Source organism: Microtus pennsylvanicus, chromosome 3 (assembly GCF_037038515.1).
Source record: "Microtus pennsylvanicus isolate mMicPen1 chromosome 3, mMicPen1.hap1, whole genome shotgun sequence".
NCBI lineage: Eukaryota > Metazoa > Chordata > Mammalia > Rodentia > Cricetidae > Microtus > Microtus pennsylvanicus.
In genome coordinates this window covers 5,359,850-5,380,887 of record NC_134581.1, presented here as the reverse complement: position 1 = coordinate 5,380,887, position 21,038 = coordinate 5,359,850, and the positions used below count along the sequence as shown (strand labels likewise).

Here is a 21,038-nt window from a genome sequence, read left to right as displayed (position 1 = left end):
TCGGGTCCTAACGGAAAACACTGGGTCCAGCAGCCTAGTCCGCGTTGTTAGCTGTCGAAGCCAAACTGCCCTCTAACACTGACGACTGTGAGCTGGCCCCATTCCCTCTCAGAAATGCTTTTCAGAAGCTCCCAGCCTTTGCTAATCCAAAAGCGAAGAATGCTTTTGATTTATAGCTTTAACTGGCATCTGTGGACCAGTGAATATGAGCGGTCTCTCACTGGCCGCATACCTTGCTTCCATTCTGCCTGTCTAGGCTTCATCTTGTCCTCCCTTTTGTAAATGTTCAGGAAGTGGTGCTTGGGCCTGAGAGAAGGAGCTCAGCCGGTAAAGGTGTTGCCAAGGCCAATGACCTGAGTCTGACTCCCTGGGACCACATGACAGAGAGAGATCACCAACCCCCACAGTTGTCCTGTGACCTCCATATATCCACACAAACGCACGTGCGCGCGCACACACACATACACAATTTTTTTTAAGTTTTTAATGTTAAAACCCTATAGTGTATCTGTTGACTGTGTTTACGATCGTTTTGGCCACAAAGAAATTTTAATGTTCTATAGGTAAATGTATTCATCTGATGTTTTATGACCCATGATCTGTGCTTTGGGAGATCTATCCACTCTGTAACTGTGACTCATGACCCATGTCCTCCTCTGAGATTTTGGTGTCCTTCATTCATTTAGAAAGCAGGGGATAGTCTCCAGTGGCCGCTCTGCTGCCCTGAACCTGTACTGAGCCCTCATCTTTGACACACCACTGGAATGACATGTTTACACGGATCATTGAAAATTTCAGTTAGTAGCTTTCATATCCCACCTGTGGGCTGGAAGTCGGGGCTTCCTCGCTGGGAAGCTTCATGGGTTTTGTACTTATTTCGGATGTTGAAGGCTAAGGAAGAAATGTAGGGGATGGGAAGTTCACATGGCTTGAGACGAGCTTGTGAACGTGGCATCCTCCATGAAAGAATCCACAGGGTCTGTGACCCGAGTCCTGTTGTCCCACAGTCTTGCTGAAGTTCACACTCGGAGCCCCGGAGGTATAGCTGAACATTGAAGTGAAAGGGGAATGGCGGGATTGACTTAACAGTCAGCCTGTGTTGTCTGCCAAAAGCTTTTAATAAAACTGGAATTTCATTTCCAGACTTCAGATGGCAAACCACGATGCCTTTCTCCTCCCCCGCTTCCGTGTTTCTGCCCCATCCTGCAAGTCCCATACGTGCATTTGTGTAAGTGACTTTGTATAGAAGAGGCCATTCTTGCCGGGCAGAGGAGGTGAACGCCTTTAATCCTAGCCCTCTGTAGGCAGAGGGAGGCGGATCTCTGTGAGTTCGAGGCCAGCCTGGTCTGCAAGAGCTTGTTCCAGGACAGCTCCAAAGCTACAGAGAAACCATGTCTTGAAGGAAGGAAGGAAGGAAGGAAGGAAGGAAGGAAGGAAGGAAGGAAGGAAGGAAGGAAGGAAGGAAGGAAGGAAGGGCCATACTTTTATCATACTCAGTGGCCTGTGCTTGTAATCCCACCACCAGGAGGGTTGAGAGTTCCAGACCAGCCAGAGCTAAACGGCCAGCAAGGTGCTTGGTGCTTGCCTAGTGAGTTTGACACCCCGAGTTCACCCCTAGGACCCACATACGGGTGGAAGAAGTCAGCAGACTCCAGAATTGTCTTCTGCCTTTCACACACATGCCACGACACGCATGCATGGCATCAGGTGCCCACACGCAATAATGATAATTAAAAGGGTTTTGTTTTGTTTTAATGACTAGCCTGGTGGTACAGGCTTCTAATTTCTGCTATTTGGGAGGCTGAGTAGAGTGAGTTCAAGGCCAGCCTGGGTACCTTAGTCAATCTTGTCTCACATTTTCAGAAGGGAAAAGAGGATAGATGTGATTCAGTGCTAGGGTATTTACCCAGCATGCATGCCGGCTGGTTCGGCTTACAGTTCTACTGTAAATATGGACGGCCCTTCTTGATGTAACGGGAGCTTTTCTTGTTCTTAAGCTTTATGATGACCTCAGAGATTTGGTTAAACCTTCAAGCGACTGATTTAACACACTATGGTGGCTTTACAGTGTCTTTGTATTGCCAAGAACATGGCTGGCTGACCAGAGGTCTTAGCATGGGCTGAGGAATTTGCATTCCTCCCAAGGAGTCCCCAGAGAAGCTGTGTGAAGGGCTGGATTGATGGAGTTCTCCCTCCTTGCATCTTGCTGGAGCCTGGCCTTCCTCTCTGCTGTAAAATCAGTAGCTTACTTAGCCAAGTTTCGCCCCTCTGATCCTTCCTTCCCTGCATCATTTGGTCAGAGCTATCTATTTTTCTTAATTGCTGTTAACTCAGACAATCCTTATACAGTGTGGTACATATGCTGAGAAGGTAATTTTTAGTCTCGGGCTTGGAAAATCTCTGAGCCGCTTTGGGCAGATCTTTGATGTTTTCAGATCTGTGAGGGGTAGAATTGCTAGAGCCTTGTTTCCCAGGCCAGCAGTTTAAGTGACTGGAGTTATAAACATCGCTTTAGTAGCTGTGTGTGCAGCCAAGAGGAAGGCTGGAGGGAAGGATGCTCAACCTGGGTGGGGGAGATCGAAAGGGAAAAAGTCTTACCTGTCCGTAGTCTTCACAATGAGACTGTGTCTGTCACAGACTTGTATGATAAAATCAAAGCAAATTTTTGTTACATTTTTTTTAACACCCTGCTAACTCTGTCATTTACAATGATGGAAACAGGTCCCCTCTCAGTCCCTGAATTCCACAGCAGCAGCCAGGGCACATCCCACCTCTCTTGCTTGTGCCGGAGGTCGTGGGGTACCGAAAGCCAGCTTTAGTTAGAGCTCTGGGAAGTGGGGCCTTCTGGACCTTTTCTTCCCCATGATTTAGAAAAAGGCATCAATGCCAAGCACCCTGGAGTTAGGACTGCTTCTGGCCCCACATGTCACCTCCTGCTCAGCCCCTGTCCTGGGTGATCATGGTACCTGCCTCTTTAGCTAACCCGCCGTGTGGCTTGCACTCACTCGCTGCTAGCTAGGGTTCAATTCTATTGTGTTTGCAGTCCTGGAACTAGTGCTCCACAGATGCCAGCACTCTGCCACTGAGCTAGATCCCAGCCCTACTTTTGGGCCAGGGTCTCGCTAAGTTGGCCAAACAAATCCCTGAACTCACTGTGTGGCCTAGACAAGTCTGGCTCTTCCTCCTGCCTCGGCCTCCTGAGCAGCCCTCTTGGGATCACAAGTGCGCACCATCCAGCTTCAAAATTACTATTTTTTTTTCTTAGCTAATGTTTAGAAGTGAAGGGAACCAGCCACTTCACAGAACATACTTTTGATTTCATGCTTGCTTGTCTTGCTTGAAAAACTGCACTGTTCATTCTTCCGTGGCTGGGTCTAGATATTTAATTATGTTTTGTTTTGCATCAAATATTAAACAGTTTGCAGGAAAAAATTAACCAGTTAACATTAGCCTCTGAACATACCACAGTCAATTAAAATACTTCACATTATCTCTGGAATGAGGCAAGGCCCAAAGAAATATACTCAGAACAGAGCAGGCTGGCTGAAATCACGAAGCAGTGTGTTAGCTCTTTATGACCCCACCACAGGATAGGAGTCAGCTGCTATGAGAACAGATTGGGGAAGCGGGGGACTGGCTTAACACAGCACGTGGATTAAAGTCTAACTTGATGTAAGAGGTACAGATGCCCCAACCATCGGTTTCACGCCACAACAGTGGAGGTGCTGTGCCCACCAGTTTCAGTTTTAATACCTGAAGGACAGCTTCTCTTCAAGTATTTAAGAATGCCAGGCATGAGGCTGGAGAGACAATTAAGACTTTGTTACCCTTGCAGAGGACCTGGACTCAACTAAAAGCACCCACAAAGGTGGTTCACAGCCTGTAACTGCAGTTCCAGAGATTTGACGCCCTCTTCTGGCCTCTATAGGCACTGCAGGCACAATGGGCACATACAGACCATCAGGCACACATGCATACACATAAATAAATGTATCACGGGTCTAACATAGCTCCAAAGTTTCCTGACATGTTACAGTGAAATTTAGGCAAACCGTGAGCCCAGGAAACAGGCTGTGAAGTCAGAATAGTTGTTACATGTAACTGTTCATTTCTTATGTGATTCATTTTAGTAATAATGGCCATCCTGTGGGTGTCAGGGAAGTGCTAGGTGGTTGAGTGACGGTACAACTGATAAACATCTGCTTTACATGGAACTATAATTGCCTCAACTGATAACAATAATAAGTGTCTGCGGTGATATTGAACGCCAGGCTTGGTGCCAGAGCCCAGGCATCGGTCACAGAAAGACACGGTTTCAGTGGGACAGAATCCCCATTGCAGAATCTCTGTTATTGCTCTTAGTAAAGGGACCTGATAAGCCTGACCAGGCCTCTAAATGTCTGCTTTCATTTGCGCCCGCGTTAATGTAGTCTCTGCTATAGCGGAGGGAGGGTCAGCCTCTTACATTGAGTTTATAATATTGATTTTTTTTCTTCCTTTAGCCACCAGCTAAATACCTCCTTCCAGAGGTGACGGTGCTCGACTATGGGAAGAAATGTGTGGTCATTGATCTGGATGAGACCCTGGTGCACAGTTCATTTAAGGTAAAGTCCACATTCAGGATCTCGTGGAGGTCTTTTTGACGTCATAACCGTGCGAAAAGGGTGAGGGCTATGGCTCTGTGTGTGTGTGCCCACGCGTGCATGTGACTCCACTCCTCATGAAGAAATCCCAAGAACTCAGGGTTTGCCCAGGTGAACGTGAGCTATGATAGTTGAATATTAACACATTGGTTTGGGGAGGAAATTGCTGGGCTGCCAGTATCACCGAGTAATTCTTTGAGGTCTGGGGCTTCCCCATTCTCAGCCCAGTGGAAGTGCTTTTAGGTCCAGGTGGTAGGGACAATCAGTGCCTGGGGATGTGATGTTTTTGAGGTAACTGGAGCACTGTGCATCTTACTGGGTGGGGCAGGAGGAGGGGTATTGCTGAAAACTGTTGGGCACCCTGCTGTCCTGGCCATGTCCCCAGGTTAATTTTTGAATGAAGCGTTGTCCAGTGGACTGGGCCGTCCATTCCTACCGTTCTCCCGCTGGGGTTGCTTGTTTCTGTCCCGGCTAACTGAGTACCCACCCTCACAGCCCCTCTCTGTGGGCGATGAGCTGCCACTAAGCTACATCTAAGTGAATGTCACTCCACCTCCCCGCCAGGAACAGCGACAGCAGCGGAGGGCCTCCGCAACGTTAAGACAATGAGTTTATCCATTTCTCCTCAAAGTAGAAGAAAGTGTTTAAGGGAGGCAAAGGCTGCCAACGTTTGGAAAAGGTGGTTGGTGTGCTGGTGGGAAGCAGTGGGTGTTGAGCCTGGTTCTGGTCACCGTGGGCTATTCCCGTTGGTGAAGCTGCTCTACCCTGGCCGGGGCCACTACATTCCTCCTCCCCCAGCCCCCACACTGGGATGCCTCTTGCTTCACTGAGAGATGTGACTGGCGCCACCCGTGATGGGCTGGGTGTCTCACCCGAGCGCTTGGCATTCCTGTCAGGCCATCAGGAGGGAAGAACCATCAGATTTACCATGCACCTTCCTGTTGGGAACAACATGGTACATGGTGCCTTCTCACTGAACAAGCAGGACAAGGCTAGGAGGCAGTCCCTGAAGGCTTTGGAAGGTGGATAACCTGCCTTGTAAGACCACCTCATTACCCAGCATTCCAAGGGCTGGACTCTTCCAGGATTGGCCCTGGGGCCACTGGGGCCTTGTGTTCAAGTTCCACTCTAATGTCATTGCAACATTTCTCCTTCCATGAAGCAAGCGGCTCAGGGCTTCATGTGCAGAGCGGGGTCAGTTACTGTCATAGCATAGACAGCATTCTCCCAAGGCGCTGGACAGACTGCCCAAGATTACCAAAGGTTCCTGGCTCCAACGCAGGGCCTTGGCAGCCCTGATGTCTCTGGACCCTGCTCAGATACCACAAGCAGTAAACAGAATTTCCTCATTTCTTCCCTGACCTGAGTACATTTTAGAATTATCTCTTATCTTTTTATTTATCTATTTTTGTGACGAGCGTGAGTTACATGTATGCCGTGGCATGTGTGTGTGTCTGTGTAACGTCAGAACACACTTTTAGGGTCAGGTCTCTCCTTACACCATGGGTTCGTGGGCTCAAACTCATCAGGCCTACCCAGCGCTGAGCCGTGTTTTCTTGCTACCCCACCTCACGGGCTCAGCCTGAGCTACTTTTCCAACTCGGGTTAGGGTTTTTCATGTCGTGGACATCTCAGTCTTTTGGGAAGTGAGCGCCGTGGGCCTCTGGTGTAACACACAAGCTCGCGGACTCCGTATGAACTCCATTGCCCTGGCGCATGAGAGCCTAGCAGTCCTGCTTGGCAGCTGAGGCTGCTTCTCCTCTTCCTTCACCGTGTGGAGTGTGATTTCATAATCCAGAGCCTTGTGACAGTTATTCTTCGATCGTTTTTCTCTGTTTCTCATAACTTGATATTTCAGTGGTAAAGTTATGAAATTTTGAGTTTATCCCTTGCTTTCCTACCCTAGGAACAGATAAACTATGGTCTTAAGCCTCAGTAGCACCGCCACATCTGGGTGCTTTTGTGGCAGGATGTTGGTCTAGCACACTCCACATAGTGATGGGGCGATGGTCTAGCACACTCCACATAGTGATGAGGTGATGGTCTAGCACACTCCACATAGTGATGGGGCGATGGTCTAGCACACTCCACATAGTGATGGGGTGATGGTCTAGCACACTCCACATAGTGGTGGGGTGATGGTCTAGCACACTCCACATAGTGATGGGGTGATGGTCTAGCACACTCCACATAGTGATGGGGTGATGGTCTAGCACACTCCACATAGTGATGGGGTGATGGTCTAGCACACTCCACATAGTGATGGGGTGATGGTCTAGCACACTCCACATAGTGGTGGGGTGATGGTCTAGCACACTCCACATAGTGATGGGGTGATGGTCTAGCACACTCCACATAGTGGTGGGGTGATGGTCTAGCACACTCCACATAGTGATGGGGTGATGGTCTAGCACACTCCACATAGTGATGGGGTGATGGTCTAGCACACTCCACATAGTGATGGGGTGATGGTCTAGCACACTCCACATAGTGGTGGGGTGATGGTCTAGCACACTCCACATAGTGGTGGGGTGATGGTCTAGCACACTCCACATAGTGGTGGGGTGATGGTCTAGCACACTCCACATAGTGATGGGATGATGGTCTAGCACACTCCACATAGTGATGGGGTGATGGTCTAGCACACTCCACATAGTGGTGAGGTGATGGTCTAGCACACTCCACATAGTGGTGAGGTGATGGTCTAGCACACTCCACATAGTGGTGAGGTGATGGTCTAGCACACTCCACATTCTTCAGTTTATATGCCGATGAAGAGTGTGTGGTATACCGATGAACTTAAAGGCAGACCCAGTTTACAGTCTAACCAGAGGCTCAGCACACCCTCTCCACACAGTGGCCACCATGCACTTCCTCTGTCTTCTTCTGTGTCCCTCTTGCCCGTAGGATCTGCACGCTGATGAGTCTTTTGGACTGTTCCTTAATTTTTCTAGCTTGTGAAATTCTGTTTAGAATACATATGAGCCTGTCATTGAGCTACGATGACTGCTAAAGTTCTATTTTATTTCCGAACGCATCCACTACTCTCCAAGAGTTACGTCCAATGCCTGTGACGTTGTGGGTAGGCTGGGTTTTGTGTTTCTTAGAACAGAGCAATTGAGAGGGTGGCTGCCTTCCAACCCCAGAGCAAGAAATCAGGCCAGGCCACCAGGCAGGGCCCGAGGCTGCTGATGTAGCCATGGGGACCCATGAGACATCATGCCCACCACCACAGCAGTTGTACGGGGCAGACACTGGAGTCCGGAGGGGGAGGTCTGCCCAGGCTCCTGGTGGGCGGCATCAGGCTTTCCGCCCGCTGTGGGTCGGTGCTCTGAGCATCCCCTGCCAAGCTGCCCACACTGTGAGTCCAAGGACAAATTGCTTTTCCAGTGGTGGTGACTCTGGCCAGTAGGCTTTCATCGCTGCCCCCTGGTGGCCAACATTGGGTCCCCAGGCAAGAGCCCGTTCTTTTGCCAGGCTGTGCCTCCCTTTGTGGTGGAGGCAGGCCAGTGACCAGGAGGTTGGACTAAAATGCTGAAATGCCACAACAATCAGAAAGAAACGTGCCTTCCTGTTTGTGTTATTTCAAGGATCCAAGGCATAGGCCAGCACCCTCCTGAACTGTTTCCCCCAGTTATCAAAATATTGGTCCAGGCAAGCTTTTTTTCTTGCTAAAATTTCCAATTTTCTTTCCCCTTTCAGACGTATTAATCACAGTTCCTTTTCTCTCTAGCCCATTAGTAATGCTGATTTCATTGTTCCCGTTGAAATCGATGGAACTATACACCAGGTAAGAAATCGAAGCTAACCTGGAGTTGTGGCGAGCATTTTCTTCTCGTGACCACATTTCCTGCGAATGTCATTTCTAAATTTTCATCTCCATGGTGATTTTATTCCAGCCACAGGAAACAAACTTTGTATAATAAATACAGTGACCCAGGTGTGGAGACAGAGGCAGACGGATCTCTGAGTTGGAGGCCAGCCTGGTCTGCAGAGCGAGTTCCAGGATAGCCAAAGCTGATACACAGAAAAATCCTGTCTCAAAAAACCAAAAGGAAATAAATGAGTGCAGTAAATGAATTCCTACCTCACACACATTGTCTTACACCGGGTTAATGAGGGACCTTTTCTGCTCACAATCGTTAGATGGGATTGTTCTTTGGTTTCATTTATTTATTTCAGGAGTTTCTATTTTCATTATTTTATTACTTTAAAAAAAACAATCTAGGCCGGGCGGTGGTGGCGCACGCCTTTAATCCCAGCACTCGGGAGGCAGAGGCAGGCGGATCTCTGTGAGTTCGAGACCAGCCTGGTCTACAAGAGCTAGTTCCAGAACAGGCTCCAAAAACCACAGAGAAACCCTATCTTGAAAAACCAAAAAAAAAATCTAAATTCCCACTCCCTCCCCTCCTCCACTCCCTCCACAGACCCTCCCACCCCCTCCAATCCTAAGAGAGGGCCATGCACCCCGCCCTGTGAAAAGTCCAAGGCCCTCCCTACTACATCTAGGTTGAGCAAGGTTTACATCCAAAGAGAATAGGGTCCCAAGAAGCCAGTACATGCCGTGGAGACAAATCCCAGTGTCACTATCGGTGGCCCCTCAGTCTGCCCCAGCTGTCAACCCCCTTCTCCCCACCCCAACCCCATCATAGGCTTGACATCTAGTTACTGTCCTCCTATGATTGCTTTAGGCCACTCAGCTAGCATGCAACAGGGAAATACCACCAGTCAGCCATTATGGGGCATTCTTGTGAAGAGGTGTTTTGTTTTAGGGGGTTTTATTGTTTGGTTGGTTGGTTGGTTGGTTTTTGTCATCAGCAAGCTTTTCTGGAAATGGCTTCATTTATGAATAGATTAGAAGCATGATAGGAGACCTAGCCTTGGAGGTTAAAGTAGAGGCAGCTTTTGTCAGATTCCCCTTAGGAGTGATGGGACCGTCTCCCCTGGTGACGTCAAGGCCTTAGGGGAGAGTATATGGCCTCAGATGGCAGCAGGGAACATCTAGTTCCTAGGCCACATGGGATGTCATTTCTTAATGATGTCAATAAGGCCCCGTAACTCTTGAATGCAGTCACAACTGACCAGGCCTGTGACAAAAGTCAGCCGGATAGCCACCTCACTGCCCAGATGGGGAAACTGAGGCTTAGGGAAAGGGTTGGCTCAAGATTATATGTGAAAAGTGTCAAAATGAGAATCCTGACTCCCGAGCCAGGGTTCTTTTTTTTTTTAGACTTAGACCTAGCTTTGCAGGAAGCGGGACCTGGGAAAGGCGGTGTCTCCACATCTCACGCTTGAAAGCCATGGTAAAGCTAGAGCTGCAGGCACCTGGGCATTTAACATTCGCAACCAGCATCTGCTGGTTAACTCGGCACCCGACAAGCAGTTCAGACTTCTGCACTGAGTACTGTGGTTGGGCAGAGCTTGAGATGAGGCACGGGAGGGCTGCCCAGTGGCGTGGAGAAAAAGTAATCCTCCACACCATGTGACCGCGAGCATGCGCAGCTCCCCCAGCCCCTTCTCTTTGACCCTAGACACCCCGGGGCTGGGATTAGAGACTCCTAAGGGGAGGAAGCCACAGGTGCTAAAGCAAGAGGACCAAGGCCCTGGCGAAGGCCGTGGCCTCGTTCAAGTAATCCAGGATAGGCTGTGCAGGTCCCAAGGGGCCTATTCTTGGTTACTTGCACGGGGACGCGGGCCTGGACGCCGGCATCCGGGCCCAGGACCCTCCTTTCTGCCAAAGGCGCCAACATCAGAGTTCCCTGTCAGTCTCCAGCTCTTTGCACGTAGCCAAGCGTGCTGTCCATGCAATCCTCCCAGGGACACAGGACGGGAGGCCACACCCAGTCACTGGCACCAGGACCAAGGAGTGTTGCGAGCGAAGGGGGTCCTGCGGCTGCTGCAGCCACAGCTCTGTCCTCAGCCCAAGCCCCCACCCCAGCTCAGCAGGGTCCTATTGGTACTCAGTCTCCCTTCCCTCTGGCCCCTCCCTCCGCCCCCAACCGCAGAACCAGGCCCCAGACCCACTCTTTCAGCTAGCAGGATGGGCGCTCTCCCACCTAGCCCTTGACCCGCACAGCACCTTTTTCTGGGGTGCTGCGAAGCAGTTGTTGCCACGTGGGAATGTCGTCACTGGCAGGGTCTTCTCACAGGTGGTGCAGAGCCCTGTGCCTCCCTCTCCAGAGCCTGCCTTCCTTTCTCTCTCTCTCTCTCTCTCTCTCTCTCTCTCTCTCTCTCTCTCTCTCTCTCTCTCTGTACTTTCTGCCACCCAATTCTTCACCTGCAGCTGCTCCTCCCTGGCACAGCTTCACATTCTCTGGCTGCCTATGATTGGCTGGGCGCACGGGCTTCAGCCCAACACCACGCGTGTTGTTTAGCATCCGGGTCCTGCGTTGTGTTCACACTTTGCTCAGCCCAGAAGCTTGATTCCATTGCTCAGTGTGTGAGAACTCCTATTGATCTTTCAAGGTCAAGGCCAGATGTGATTCTCTGTGACTCCCTCCTCTGGAAAGGAGAACTGTCTTTAATGTAGATGCCACCCCCACTGCCCGGCTCCGCCCCCACCCACCCCCTGCCCCGTGATGGGTGTTGTATTCGCTAATTTCTGTAAGTGTATGTTCAAGGCTGTGAGCCTGGCAGGGGCAGGCCTATATCCATCCCATTCAGCCTTGGAGCAGTACCCAGCAAAGCGCTGTAGCCTAGAAAATACGTTGTGTTTTTAAAGAGATACGCTAACTTAAGTGGAATTTATTCAAGTTTTAATCGGGTCCTCCCTCTTCCCACTCCCTCTCCCTGGCTTTTCTTTCTTTCTCTTCTCCCAGTTCCCCGAGACTCACTTCACCTCCAGAGACAGGAGCCTTGTGGTCCTGTGTGGCCCGACTGTGGGAAAGAGACGCCCCTTGCCACTCTGGAATACTTTCTGTGTTCCCACATAAGCAGAGTAACCTCCATGGTGTTGAACAGAAAATCTCCAAGCATCTTAGCCCCTGGGCCTTTTTATGGGGTGGGGGGTGAGGGGGACATTCAGAGTAGAAGGCAGCAACTAATCCTCGACTTCCAAAAGCACGGCACATAGGCTGTGTGGCCTGCGTCCACATAGGACTGACTCGCAGTGTCAAAAACCACATGGGAAGAATGAGCGGCTTCACCTGAACACGGCACAGCTGTGCCCCACCTGCTAGCTCTGATGCCATAAGATCCTCGGCACCGTGGTCAGCTTCCCTTTCTCCTTGTGAGGGGTGTCTGCTGGCATACTTGGCACCTACATCCAGCTCTCCAGTCCAAACCTGGCAGCAGGAAGAGGGCCCCCTGGGGCAGCTCTGGATGCCCAGGCTGTCCGGCTGCTGTGTGACTGATGCCTGTGTCTCCTCCCGTTGCAGGTGTATGTGCTGAAGCGCCCACACGTGGACGAGTTCCTCCAGAGGATGGGGCAGCTCTTCGAGTGTGTGCTCTTTACTGCCAGTTTGGCCAAGGTGCGTCCTGCTCCCCTGCCCCCCGCAGACTCCCAGCTGTTGCCCCAACCCCTCCTCCCTCCACCCCCCCCAAGCTGCCAAGAGCCTTTTGTTAAGGTGGAGGAAGCTATTTTTGAGGTGACAGGTTCCCACCCCAGATGGGATGGATGCAGGCCATGTGCATACTGCCAGGCTGAAAGGCTTCTGGTTACCATGGTGACGGGGAGCATTTAGAACAAATGCTCCATGAAAGTTGCTGTATGCAGCCACCTGAAACCAGTTATCCACAGATGAAATCACAAGACCTGTCCATTGTGACTGCAGAAGGATGGCTGCCCAGCACAGGCATGGTGGAGCATCCCTCACCCACTGACTGGCAGCTGGATGTTAGAGGTCTCTGTGTCCCTGGGTTTAGTGGCCGCAGGTCTGGGGGAGGAACAAGTAGAGACAGGTATCAAGTGTCCCTTGCAGGCATGGGCTGATGAACGTTCTGACTGGCTTAAGGAGCTGCCTGCTTTCTGGTGACGCCTCGGTTTCCTCCTGTCTAATTGGGGCTAATTCCATCTGCTTGATGGAGTGGATTAAATGAAGTCGCCCGCGTGGAGGCTTAAGCACAGCTCCCAGCTCCTATTAGGCAGTCGTTCCTTGAGCCCCTGCCATCTTTTGTGCACTGCTCCGGGTACTGTCACAGGGTAAGCATTCCTGACGTTCAGTGTATAGGATCGTACATGTTGGTGACAGGGCTCATTGGTACCGTGCTGTGGGTAGGGAGGGCAGGCCCCTGGCTCCTCCGAGGTCTGCCCACCATGAGTCTCACAGAGTCACGTAATCCACTTGGTAGCATCCACAGTGTCTCCATGAGCACCTCAGAAACTCTGAACAGCCCCAAAGATGAGCTCTGTGGCGTGAAAATTAACCCTTTGTGTGCAGAACTCCTCCAGGAGCCACCAGCAGCCTCCTCCTTCGTGGCTTGCCTAGACAGCACCCACATTCTTCTACATGTTGAACTTATGACCTCCGGTCCTCAGCACTGCACCGCTGGCTGGGGCATTCCTGTCTGGGTGTGTTCTCCATGCTGGCCAAGGCAAGGGCCACCTATCGAGCACACGGCCAGCCTCATCAGCTGGCCTCACCGTGAGCTGCTGAGGAGAGATCCCACACGTGGGCTTTGTTCACTTGTACAGAAAACAGAGCATGACCTCAAGGAAATAGTCTTCCCCAGTGGTGCCAAGATAAATTGTGTGTGCAGCCTCAATGGTCCCTCTGATGCTGCTCTGGGATGCTAAAGAACCTGGAGTAATAAACAGCCCAATAGCAAGGCGAGGACTGCACCAGCGTGCTGGGCTGGGGCTTGTTTTTCCTCCGCGAGACTGAAAACACTCTTCCCTGGCATTGTCCCCAGCGTTCCCCTAAACATCCTTGTTTGGGCCACTCTCCCTGGGCTGCTCCCACCTACCCCACCATCTGTTTTCCTAGCCCTATTTCAGTGTTATTCTTGCCCTGCAGAGCCAGACCCAGTCCCTAGTGCAGCCTTGTAGCCTTTTCGACCCCAGTGGCCAAGTTGTAACAATGTGTGGTTGGGGTTCTAGCTCTCTATGATGAGTTTAGCTCAGCGCCTGGCCTGCTGCATCTATACAGTGAATCTTCCTGCCTCCTGCCAGGGCCTGCGGGCGCAGCCCACCGCCTCCCAGACTCCACGGTATCTGCGACTTGTCTTACATCCTGTTGTTCATTCTCCCTCCACACGTGATAGGGCACCAAGGACACAGAAGAGAAGAGATTGTACCCCTGCCTCGGGCGCCTGTAGGCTTCATCCTAATCTTGCAAGCCTGGAGACCCCCAGACACTTCCCTAAAAGGTGATTGGAAGTTACTGGAGAGATGGCTCAGCACTGGCTGCTCTTGCAGAGTACCTAGGCTCAGTTCCCAGCACTCACATGGGAGCTCACAACTGTCCCTAACTCCAGTTTAAGAGGATCCAATGCCCTCTCCTGGGTCCTGTGGACACTGCACACACGGGGTGCCCATACATACCTACATGCAAGCAAAACATACATAAAAACAAACAACCAACCTTTAAAAACATTTAAGGGATGATTGCCACTTCTGGTGGTAGCGATGAGGAGAAAATGATCCATCTTTTTTCATGCGAGTCAACCCTTTGTAGAGCGCTCACTCGCCCCTTAGCCAGCTTCATCCAAATAGTGCTCTGAGCTGTTTGGTCAGTGGGAAATGCAGCTGTTCCTGGACTCTGCCCCACTCGGGATGTCCTGGGAGTGAAAAGGACTTTCCCACAGACCCAGCTGCAGTGCATCTACTCCGGCCTTGGTGACTCAGCCTCAGGTGTTCGCTCCCTCCCTGGAAGGGCTGCAAGCCCTGGCTGTGGGCCTCACTTTGGTCTTGCTGGTAAATCCAGGCCTGGAGTGAGGCCTGAGGGACAGGCAGCCATGGGATGTGCATGTGCCTTGTACTGACTCTGAAGACAGTAGGTCAACACTGGGAATTTAAATCAGGGCAGCGGTAGGATACGCTGCGTGCCCTTCAGTGGCCACTCTGACGGCCGGGGGTCAATGACCTGGGAGGGGAGGGCCAGCAGGAAACAGGAGCTTCCCAGGCCAGGAAAACTCTTCCAGGAAGATGCCTTAGATCTAAAGAAATGAAGGTGGGAGTCAAACTATTTTTGGAGATGAAACTGACAGGAACTGCTGACGGATTCGATGGGAGAGACCTGTAAGAATGCGGTGCTCTCTGATACACACGGAGAGGGAAATACCACAGTCCTAAAATACCTCCAGCTATTCGGTCCTTCTTTTACAAGTGGCCTAAGAGGCTGATGAGATGGTTCTGTGGGTCAGGGCACCTGCGAGGGAAAACGGTTCCAGAAAGGTGACCTCTGGACCTCCACGTCATTGTGCACTTGTGCACGTGAACATAGCGGCAACGAAATGATTTTTAAGTAAAAAAAATTGAAAGTAAGTCCGAGAAACTGGGAAGGTGGCTCAGTAGGTAAAGTGTTGCTCACACTTCCCTAGAATGCAAAGAACCGGGCGTGGCAGCCAGCGTGGCCCTTGCAGGTTCAGCACTGAGGAGGCAGAGACACGGGGTTCCTGGGGCTACTAGCCAGCCAGTCTGACTGAACTGGGTGCTGCAGGTGCAGGGAGAGACCCTGACTCAAAAAGCAAGGTTGGGGACAATAGAGAAAGACCGACGGTGACCGCGTGTGTCCATGCACACCTGTACACGCACACAACCAAGACGAGGAGTAGTCTAGGCAGTTTCTTACGGGGCCATGGATCTGCACTTCGTAATGATGTCTACTTTAATGAATTACTCAGAAGAGCAGGCCTTTCCCTCCTTCTTTTTCCTCCCCTGACACTTAGGGCCGCCTCTCTTCTCTCTAAAGTTTCCCACACCCTCACCCCACCCGCCATGCCGCTGCCTGCCTCTGTGTGACTTTTTTTTTCTTAACTTGATTTCCTCCAGTCTCCTCTGGACAGCTGCCAAAAATTACAGCTTGCCAGACCTGGGGTTTTTCTTTCCAAATCTAATAAAATACACCAAACAAAAAGTCCGGCCTGATGTCATGACTCATGCCTGTGATCTCGGCACACGGGAGACGTTGGCACAGGAGGAACCTATCCTGGGCTGCTACGTGGAAGATACCTTAACCACCCTACCTCCCCGCTGAAAGGGGTCGTGTGTGCTGGTGTCCTAGGTGGATTTCTGGCTCTTCTGGCTTCATAGAGACTCTTGTTTCCAGTATGCAGACCCTGTGGCCGACCTCCTGGACCGCTGGGGCGTGTTCCGGGCGCGACTCTTCAGAGAATCCTGTGTTTTCCATCGTGGGAACTATGTGAAGGACCTGAGTCGCCTGGGACGGGAGCTGAGCAAAGTGATCATCGTGGACAATTCTCCCGCCTCCTACATCTTCCATCCGGAGAATGCAGTAAGTAGTCCAGAGAACAGGCTGGGAAGCTGTGTCTGCCTCTGGCCTGCCGCTCAGGCGCCTGCCAATCAGAAACCACTCTGAACACCTGTGCAAGGGGGGCTCTGGTGAGACTGTGTAGCCCTGGCTGTCCTGGAACGCTGTAGACCAGGCTGTCCTGGAACTCACAGAGATCCACCTGCCTCTGCCTCCCGAGTGCTGGGGTTAAAGGCGTGCGCCACCACTGGCCTTATGTCCATTTTTAAGTCTAGAATTGTATGTCTCTACTATTATAAGGGGGACATGACCATATTCAGCTGAAAGGTAAGAATAAACCATCAAACTACTGCCTCGCAGTTAAATATGTTCATGTTGCCAGGTGTGCTGGTGCCGCCTTTGATCCCAGCACTCTGAAGGCAGATGATCTCTGTGAGTAGGGCCAGCCTGGCCCACATACTGAGACCCTTTAAATAAGTAAAGAGACTCATGTTAATGAGTCAATCCAATTCCACCCAGTGCACCTGGCAGTTGTCTCCAGCAGATGGGGGTGTGTCCGCCGCTGCCACGGTTCCCTTCCACAGGGCCATTTCTTGTATTAGCTACCGTATACACTGTTCATGTTGCCATCTTGATGTGTTTTCTGGGATGTGAATTGGTTAAGTCAAGATCTAAAGAAGGTCCCTGTATTGCTTCATTTAATGTGTCTCCGTTCTAAGCATTTCTTCTCTATCATTTATTTGTGGAAAGTTTACTAAGTTGTCTTAAGAGAATTTTCTGCATTCTGGATTTAATGGCTGTTATAATTAATGTTTTTTAGCCACCTTTCCTCCTTCAGGCAAGCAAGTAGACTTTCTATTTGCTATTTGATTAGACTCGGGCTTCTTTTAAATGTTCTCCTTTTTTTTTTTTTTTTTTTGATTTTTTCGAGACAGGGTTTCTCTGTAACTTTTGGAGCCTGTCCTGGAACTAGCTCTGTAGACCAGGCTGGCCTCGAACTCTCAGAGATCCGCCTGCCTCTGCCTTCCGAGTGCTGGGATAAATGTTTCCTTTTTGTAGTTTGATTTTTAATTACCTGTTTGAATGTATAAGAGAGAACATGCACATGAGTGTAGTACCTGCGGAGGCCAGAAGAGGGCATCAGATCCTCTAGAGCTGGAGTTACAGGTGGCTGTGAGCTGCCTGAAGTGGGTGCTGGGAACTGAACTCAGGTCCTCTGCAAGAGCAGTACATGGTGCTGCCCTTAGCCACCAAACCATCTCTCTAGCCTCTCTTTGTAATGTTTTAAAGAGCTTGTTTTATTTTTATTTGCATCTATACATGTGTGTTGCATGCATGCAGTACCCATAGAAGCCAGGAGAGAGCACTGGATCCCCAGAGCTGAAGTTACAGGCGGTCATGAGTCACCTCGTGTGGGTGCTGGGAACCAAACTCGGGCCCTTTGGGAGAGCAGCAAGGTGTCCTAAGGACTGAGGCATCTCTCCAGCCCCCTCTTTTTCCTTTTCTAACAAGAATATATCACAGATAGTGCTGTTGACATGGTTCAGTTGACATGAACCTAGCATGAAGGAGGCTCTGGGTGCAATCCCAGAACTGAAAGTAAGTAAATAAATACCTTTTGTGCTTTTATTCTCTTCTTGGAACTCCAAGCTTCTCTCCACTCCCACCTCTCCCTCCTTCCCTATGGAGAACTAAAGGGAACTCTCTTTTTGCCGTATCTTCCGAATGCCCTCAAATTCGACATTTCCATGTTTGCCTGGTTGGGCAGGAACTCTCTGCTTCTCTTTGGCACACAGCTTCAAGCACTGGCCCTAAGTAGAGTCTGGACCGGTGTGCCCAGACTGGGCTCTGTGGTTGGTGGTTGTCAGGTAACCAATGAGTGGCATCCAGGGCTCCCACGGCAGCGGGCCAGTGCAGTGCCATAAAGAGCTTTGGAAATGGGCATCTTTTGTTGAGCAGGAGCACTCACTGTGGCTCGCTCGCTCACACACCCTGGGGACGTCTGCCTCACTGAGCCGCCCCTACCCCTGTGTCACCCTTGGTCCTGACACGCTGTCTTGCAGGTGCCTGTGCAGTCCTGGTTCGATGACATGACGGACACGGAGCTGCTGGACCTCATCCCGTTCTTCGAGGGCCTGAGCAGGGAGGACGATGTGTATGGCATGCTGCACAGACTCTGCAGGTAGCCCCCGCCTCCGGGCCTCGGGGCCATGGCCTGTCTCCACCTGTGCGCTCTGGAGCCCCTGGCTCAGGGGACCCTCCCGGCCTCAGCTTTCTGAGTGGAGCATGAGCCGACTCCATGCTCCGGGTCACAGGGTGAATGTCGCCATTGCCTACCTGTTTTGTTTTGGGTTTGTTTTTTCTTTTTTAAAGAACAGAAGCAACTATTTTAAAGGAAAAAAAAACTCTTTTAATAGATTTCATAAAAGGACATGCATTTTACCAGATTCGATTTTCTTAAAACATACCAAAAAGAAAAAAAAAAAGGAAAAAAAAGAAACCTTGGTCTCTTTCAGACGCCCTTTCAACTGTCCTCCCTCCCAAGAGACAGCCCATCCCCTTTGTCCGGGTTGGGGCAGCTGACCCAGCTCAGAACCTTTTTCCTACAGGGTGAAGTGCCTTTTTGAATGTTATTTTAAGCTGAGAGTTACTTTTGTATACGACCTATTTCCAGACATCTTTTAGTCTTTTACTGTCTTAGATACGCTAAGACGACAAACAGGAGAGTTTTCTAGAACCTGGGAGCCTGTGTGTGGTGGGGTGAGGGTGTGGCCAGGGAGAAAGCGGTCATGGGAGCCTGCCTCCCAACAGGTGCGAATGTCAGCCTGTGGCGTGTGCGGGATCCCGCTCCCTCTTCAGGAGTCTTCTCGTGACGCTCGTGGTCCCCACCCGTTTCTGGCCCGTCCAGAATGTACCTGCCCATGGCCCCATGCTTTATGAAGCAACCAGTCCCTTTTGTTACGATTTCCGATGTTGATAAAATTTGTCTTGAGGTTGCATTTTCCCCTTGAACGGTGACGTTAGGGTCACATTTGCTTTCCCACAACGGTCACACGTCTGTCCCGTGTTGTTTTCCTGTTGTCAATGGTTTGAGGAGAATAGTTACAGAAAACCCTAAAACCCTTGGACTGTCAAGTCTTTCCTTCCGAAAGCTGGGTACACGTGGAGCTGTGTGGGACTTGCTGCTACTGCGCTGCCACCAAATGGAACTGACCAGCGGCTGTTACACTGTTCTTTGCCACTGTGCCTATGCTCAGAATTCGCTCACCGCTAAACTGCAGGCTTGGACAGGGTCAGAAACAGGTGTCCCGCCCGCCCCATCAAGCACGGCACCAACCGTCTCCCTTCCTTGGCCCTGGCCACCAAGAATGCTGAAGGGCACAAAGGGGGTTTTAAATAAACAAATTAATAAATAATAAAGGGCCGGAGCAGTGCTCAGGTGTGGCATCCACTTCACACTGCAGCCAACATCAGAGCCTATGGAAGAGCTCCCCTGTCTCGCCTGAGAACCTGTGGCCTCCACCAGCCGCCACCTCCATGTGGCCCAAGTCCATCTCAGCCTCTTTGGAAGCACAGCCTCTTCAAGCCAAGGGTTGGGGAAGCCTGTCTGAATGGGAGCAGGGCTCCTCGTTGGAGCCCAGGGGTCTCTTTCCAGCCATTCCCTGTTGGGTGTTCAGCAGTGCTGTGTTAGCGTCGCTCCCCCAAGAATGAAAAGAGCCCTTTTCTTGTTGGCACCGTTGCCTTAGTCCTCTGGGTTGGGCCTCAGCCAGATTTCTGCTGGGAGTTGCTGGCACTAACAAGACTCAAAATCAGGGGTCAAACTTAAAAAAAAAATTTTTTTTTCTTTCACAAAATAATGAAGCCAGCTACCTGGCCTACCTTCCCACAGTGCTTTGGTCTGGGAAACCACTGTACATTCAGAGAGGGATCATCAGATCTCCTGACTTTCTGAGTGTTCCGAACCCAGCGATCCCTGTGCCAATTACAACAGAAACTGCCCCTTTGCGAAGCATCACCACAGATAACAAGTTCCGTGGCCAATCCACATATGCCATAAGTCCTCACGGAAACCAGTCCTTAGCCGATCCCGCTGCCTTAAGTGTCTTGGGTGTTGCAGTGTCTGCCGCGTGTTGATTTCCACGCAGAACAAGGCCCGGATGAGAACCTCAGATCGTCCGTCACCTGTGCCTCTTGCTGTACCGGTGTCACGGGCCTCAGTTTGGAAAAGGGGGTAGAATGGACTGAAATTCCAGAACATTTCAGGGGAAGTGAGCCTAGAAACAGGGCTCCACTTCAGACAGATTCAAGTTCTGGAGCTGCGCGTGGCCCTGCCCTTGAGGTACCGGGTGGGGAGCCCTGTTCTTACCACCGCAAACATGGGATGTCTCGGGTGCGTGGCAGGGCCTCTGAGGCTTCTGAAATCCGCACCTTATTTGACCAAGCTCCAAAATGCCAATTTTTCTTTCTTTAAAAAAAATTTGCTTTATGTACATAATTGAAAAAATCTATATTTTTTAATCAGTTACTTGTAAATGAAGCAATAGAATTCTAACAAGGCCAAGAAAGGAGACGAATGTGTGAGGTTTATTTTCTTAAGGTAAATACGGGTATTGCTTTTGATTGTTAGTTTATTAAAAGTGTGGGCTTGAAAATTTATCAGCCACTTCTGTGTGCCATATCCTCCCCCACGTTACCAAAACACTCCACCTCCTTAGCCAAAAGAAACAGCTGACCTCCCAAGTTTCGTGATCCTCTCAACTCCACGTTCGGACCACTCTCCTAGACATGTGCTTTTCACGTGAAGGTCTGGGACAGGAGGCTTGGGATTGTGGACTCCAGCCTACGCCTTTTGCATGACCTCAAATGGGGGCTTCCTGGGCACCCCGACCCCTGATGATGTTAGTGTTCTGTCTTCCATTTGTTCTGGAATCCTCCATGTTGGTCTGTGGTTTCATGCACTAGCTGTTTGTAAACAATGTGTTTGTGCCCTGTTGCTCATGGCAGTTGGTGGGGATTCCTTTGACGC

General features: G+C 50.7%; 1 protein-coding gene across 4 annotated transcripts in view; it reads left to right on the top strand.

Annotated features, from left to right (window-relative positions):
- Positions 1-19,370, top strand: part of Ctdspl (CTD small phosphatase like) — a 117,780-nt gene extending 98,410 nt beyond the window's left edge. For 2 of the 4 annotated variants that reach the window (XM_075964199.1, XM_075964198.1), the window contains 6 exons: positions 4,503-4,604; positions 8,377-8,433; positions 12,020-12,112; positions 15,851-16,036; positions 18,076-18,197; positions 19,165-19,370. In XM_075964199.1, coding sequence (XP_075820314.1) covers positions 4,503-4,604; positions 8,377-8,433; positions 12,020-12,112; positions 15,851-16,036; positions 18,076-18,197; positions 19,165-19,225 — 621 coding nt within the window. In that variant the 3' untranslated portion in view covers positions 19,226-19,370. Of the gene's footprint in view, positions 1-4,502; positions 4,605-8,376; positions 8,434-12,019; positions 12,113-15,850; positions 16,037-18,075; positions 18,339-19,164 lie in introns of those variants that run through there. The other 2 variants (XM_075964197.1, XM_075964196.1) reach the window with 1 other exon arrangement.
- The last annotated feature ends 1,668 nt before the right edge of the window (positions 19,371-21,038 follow it).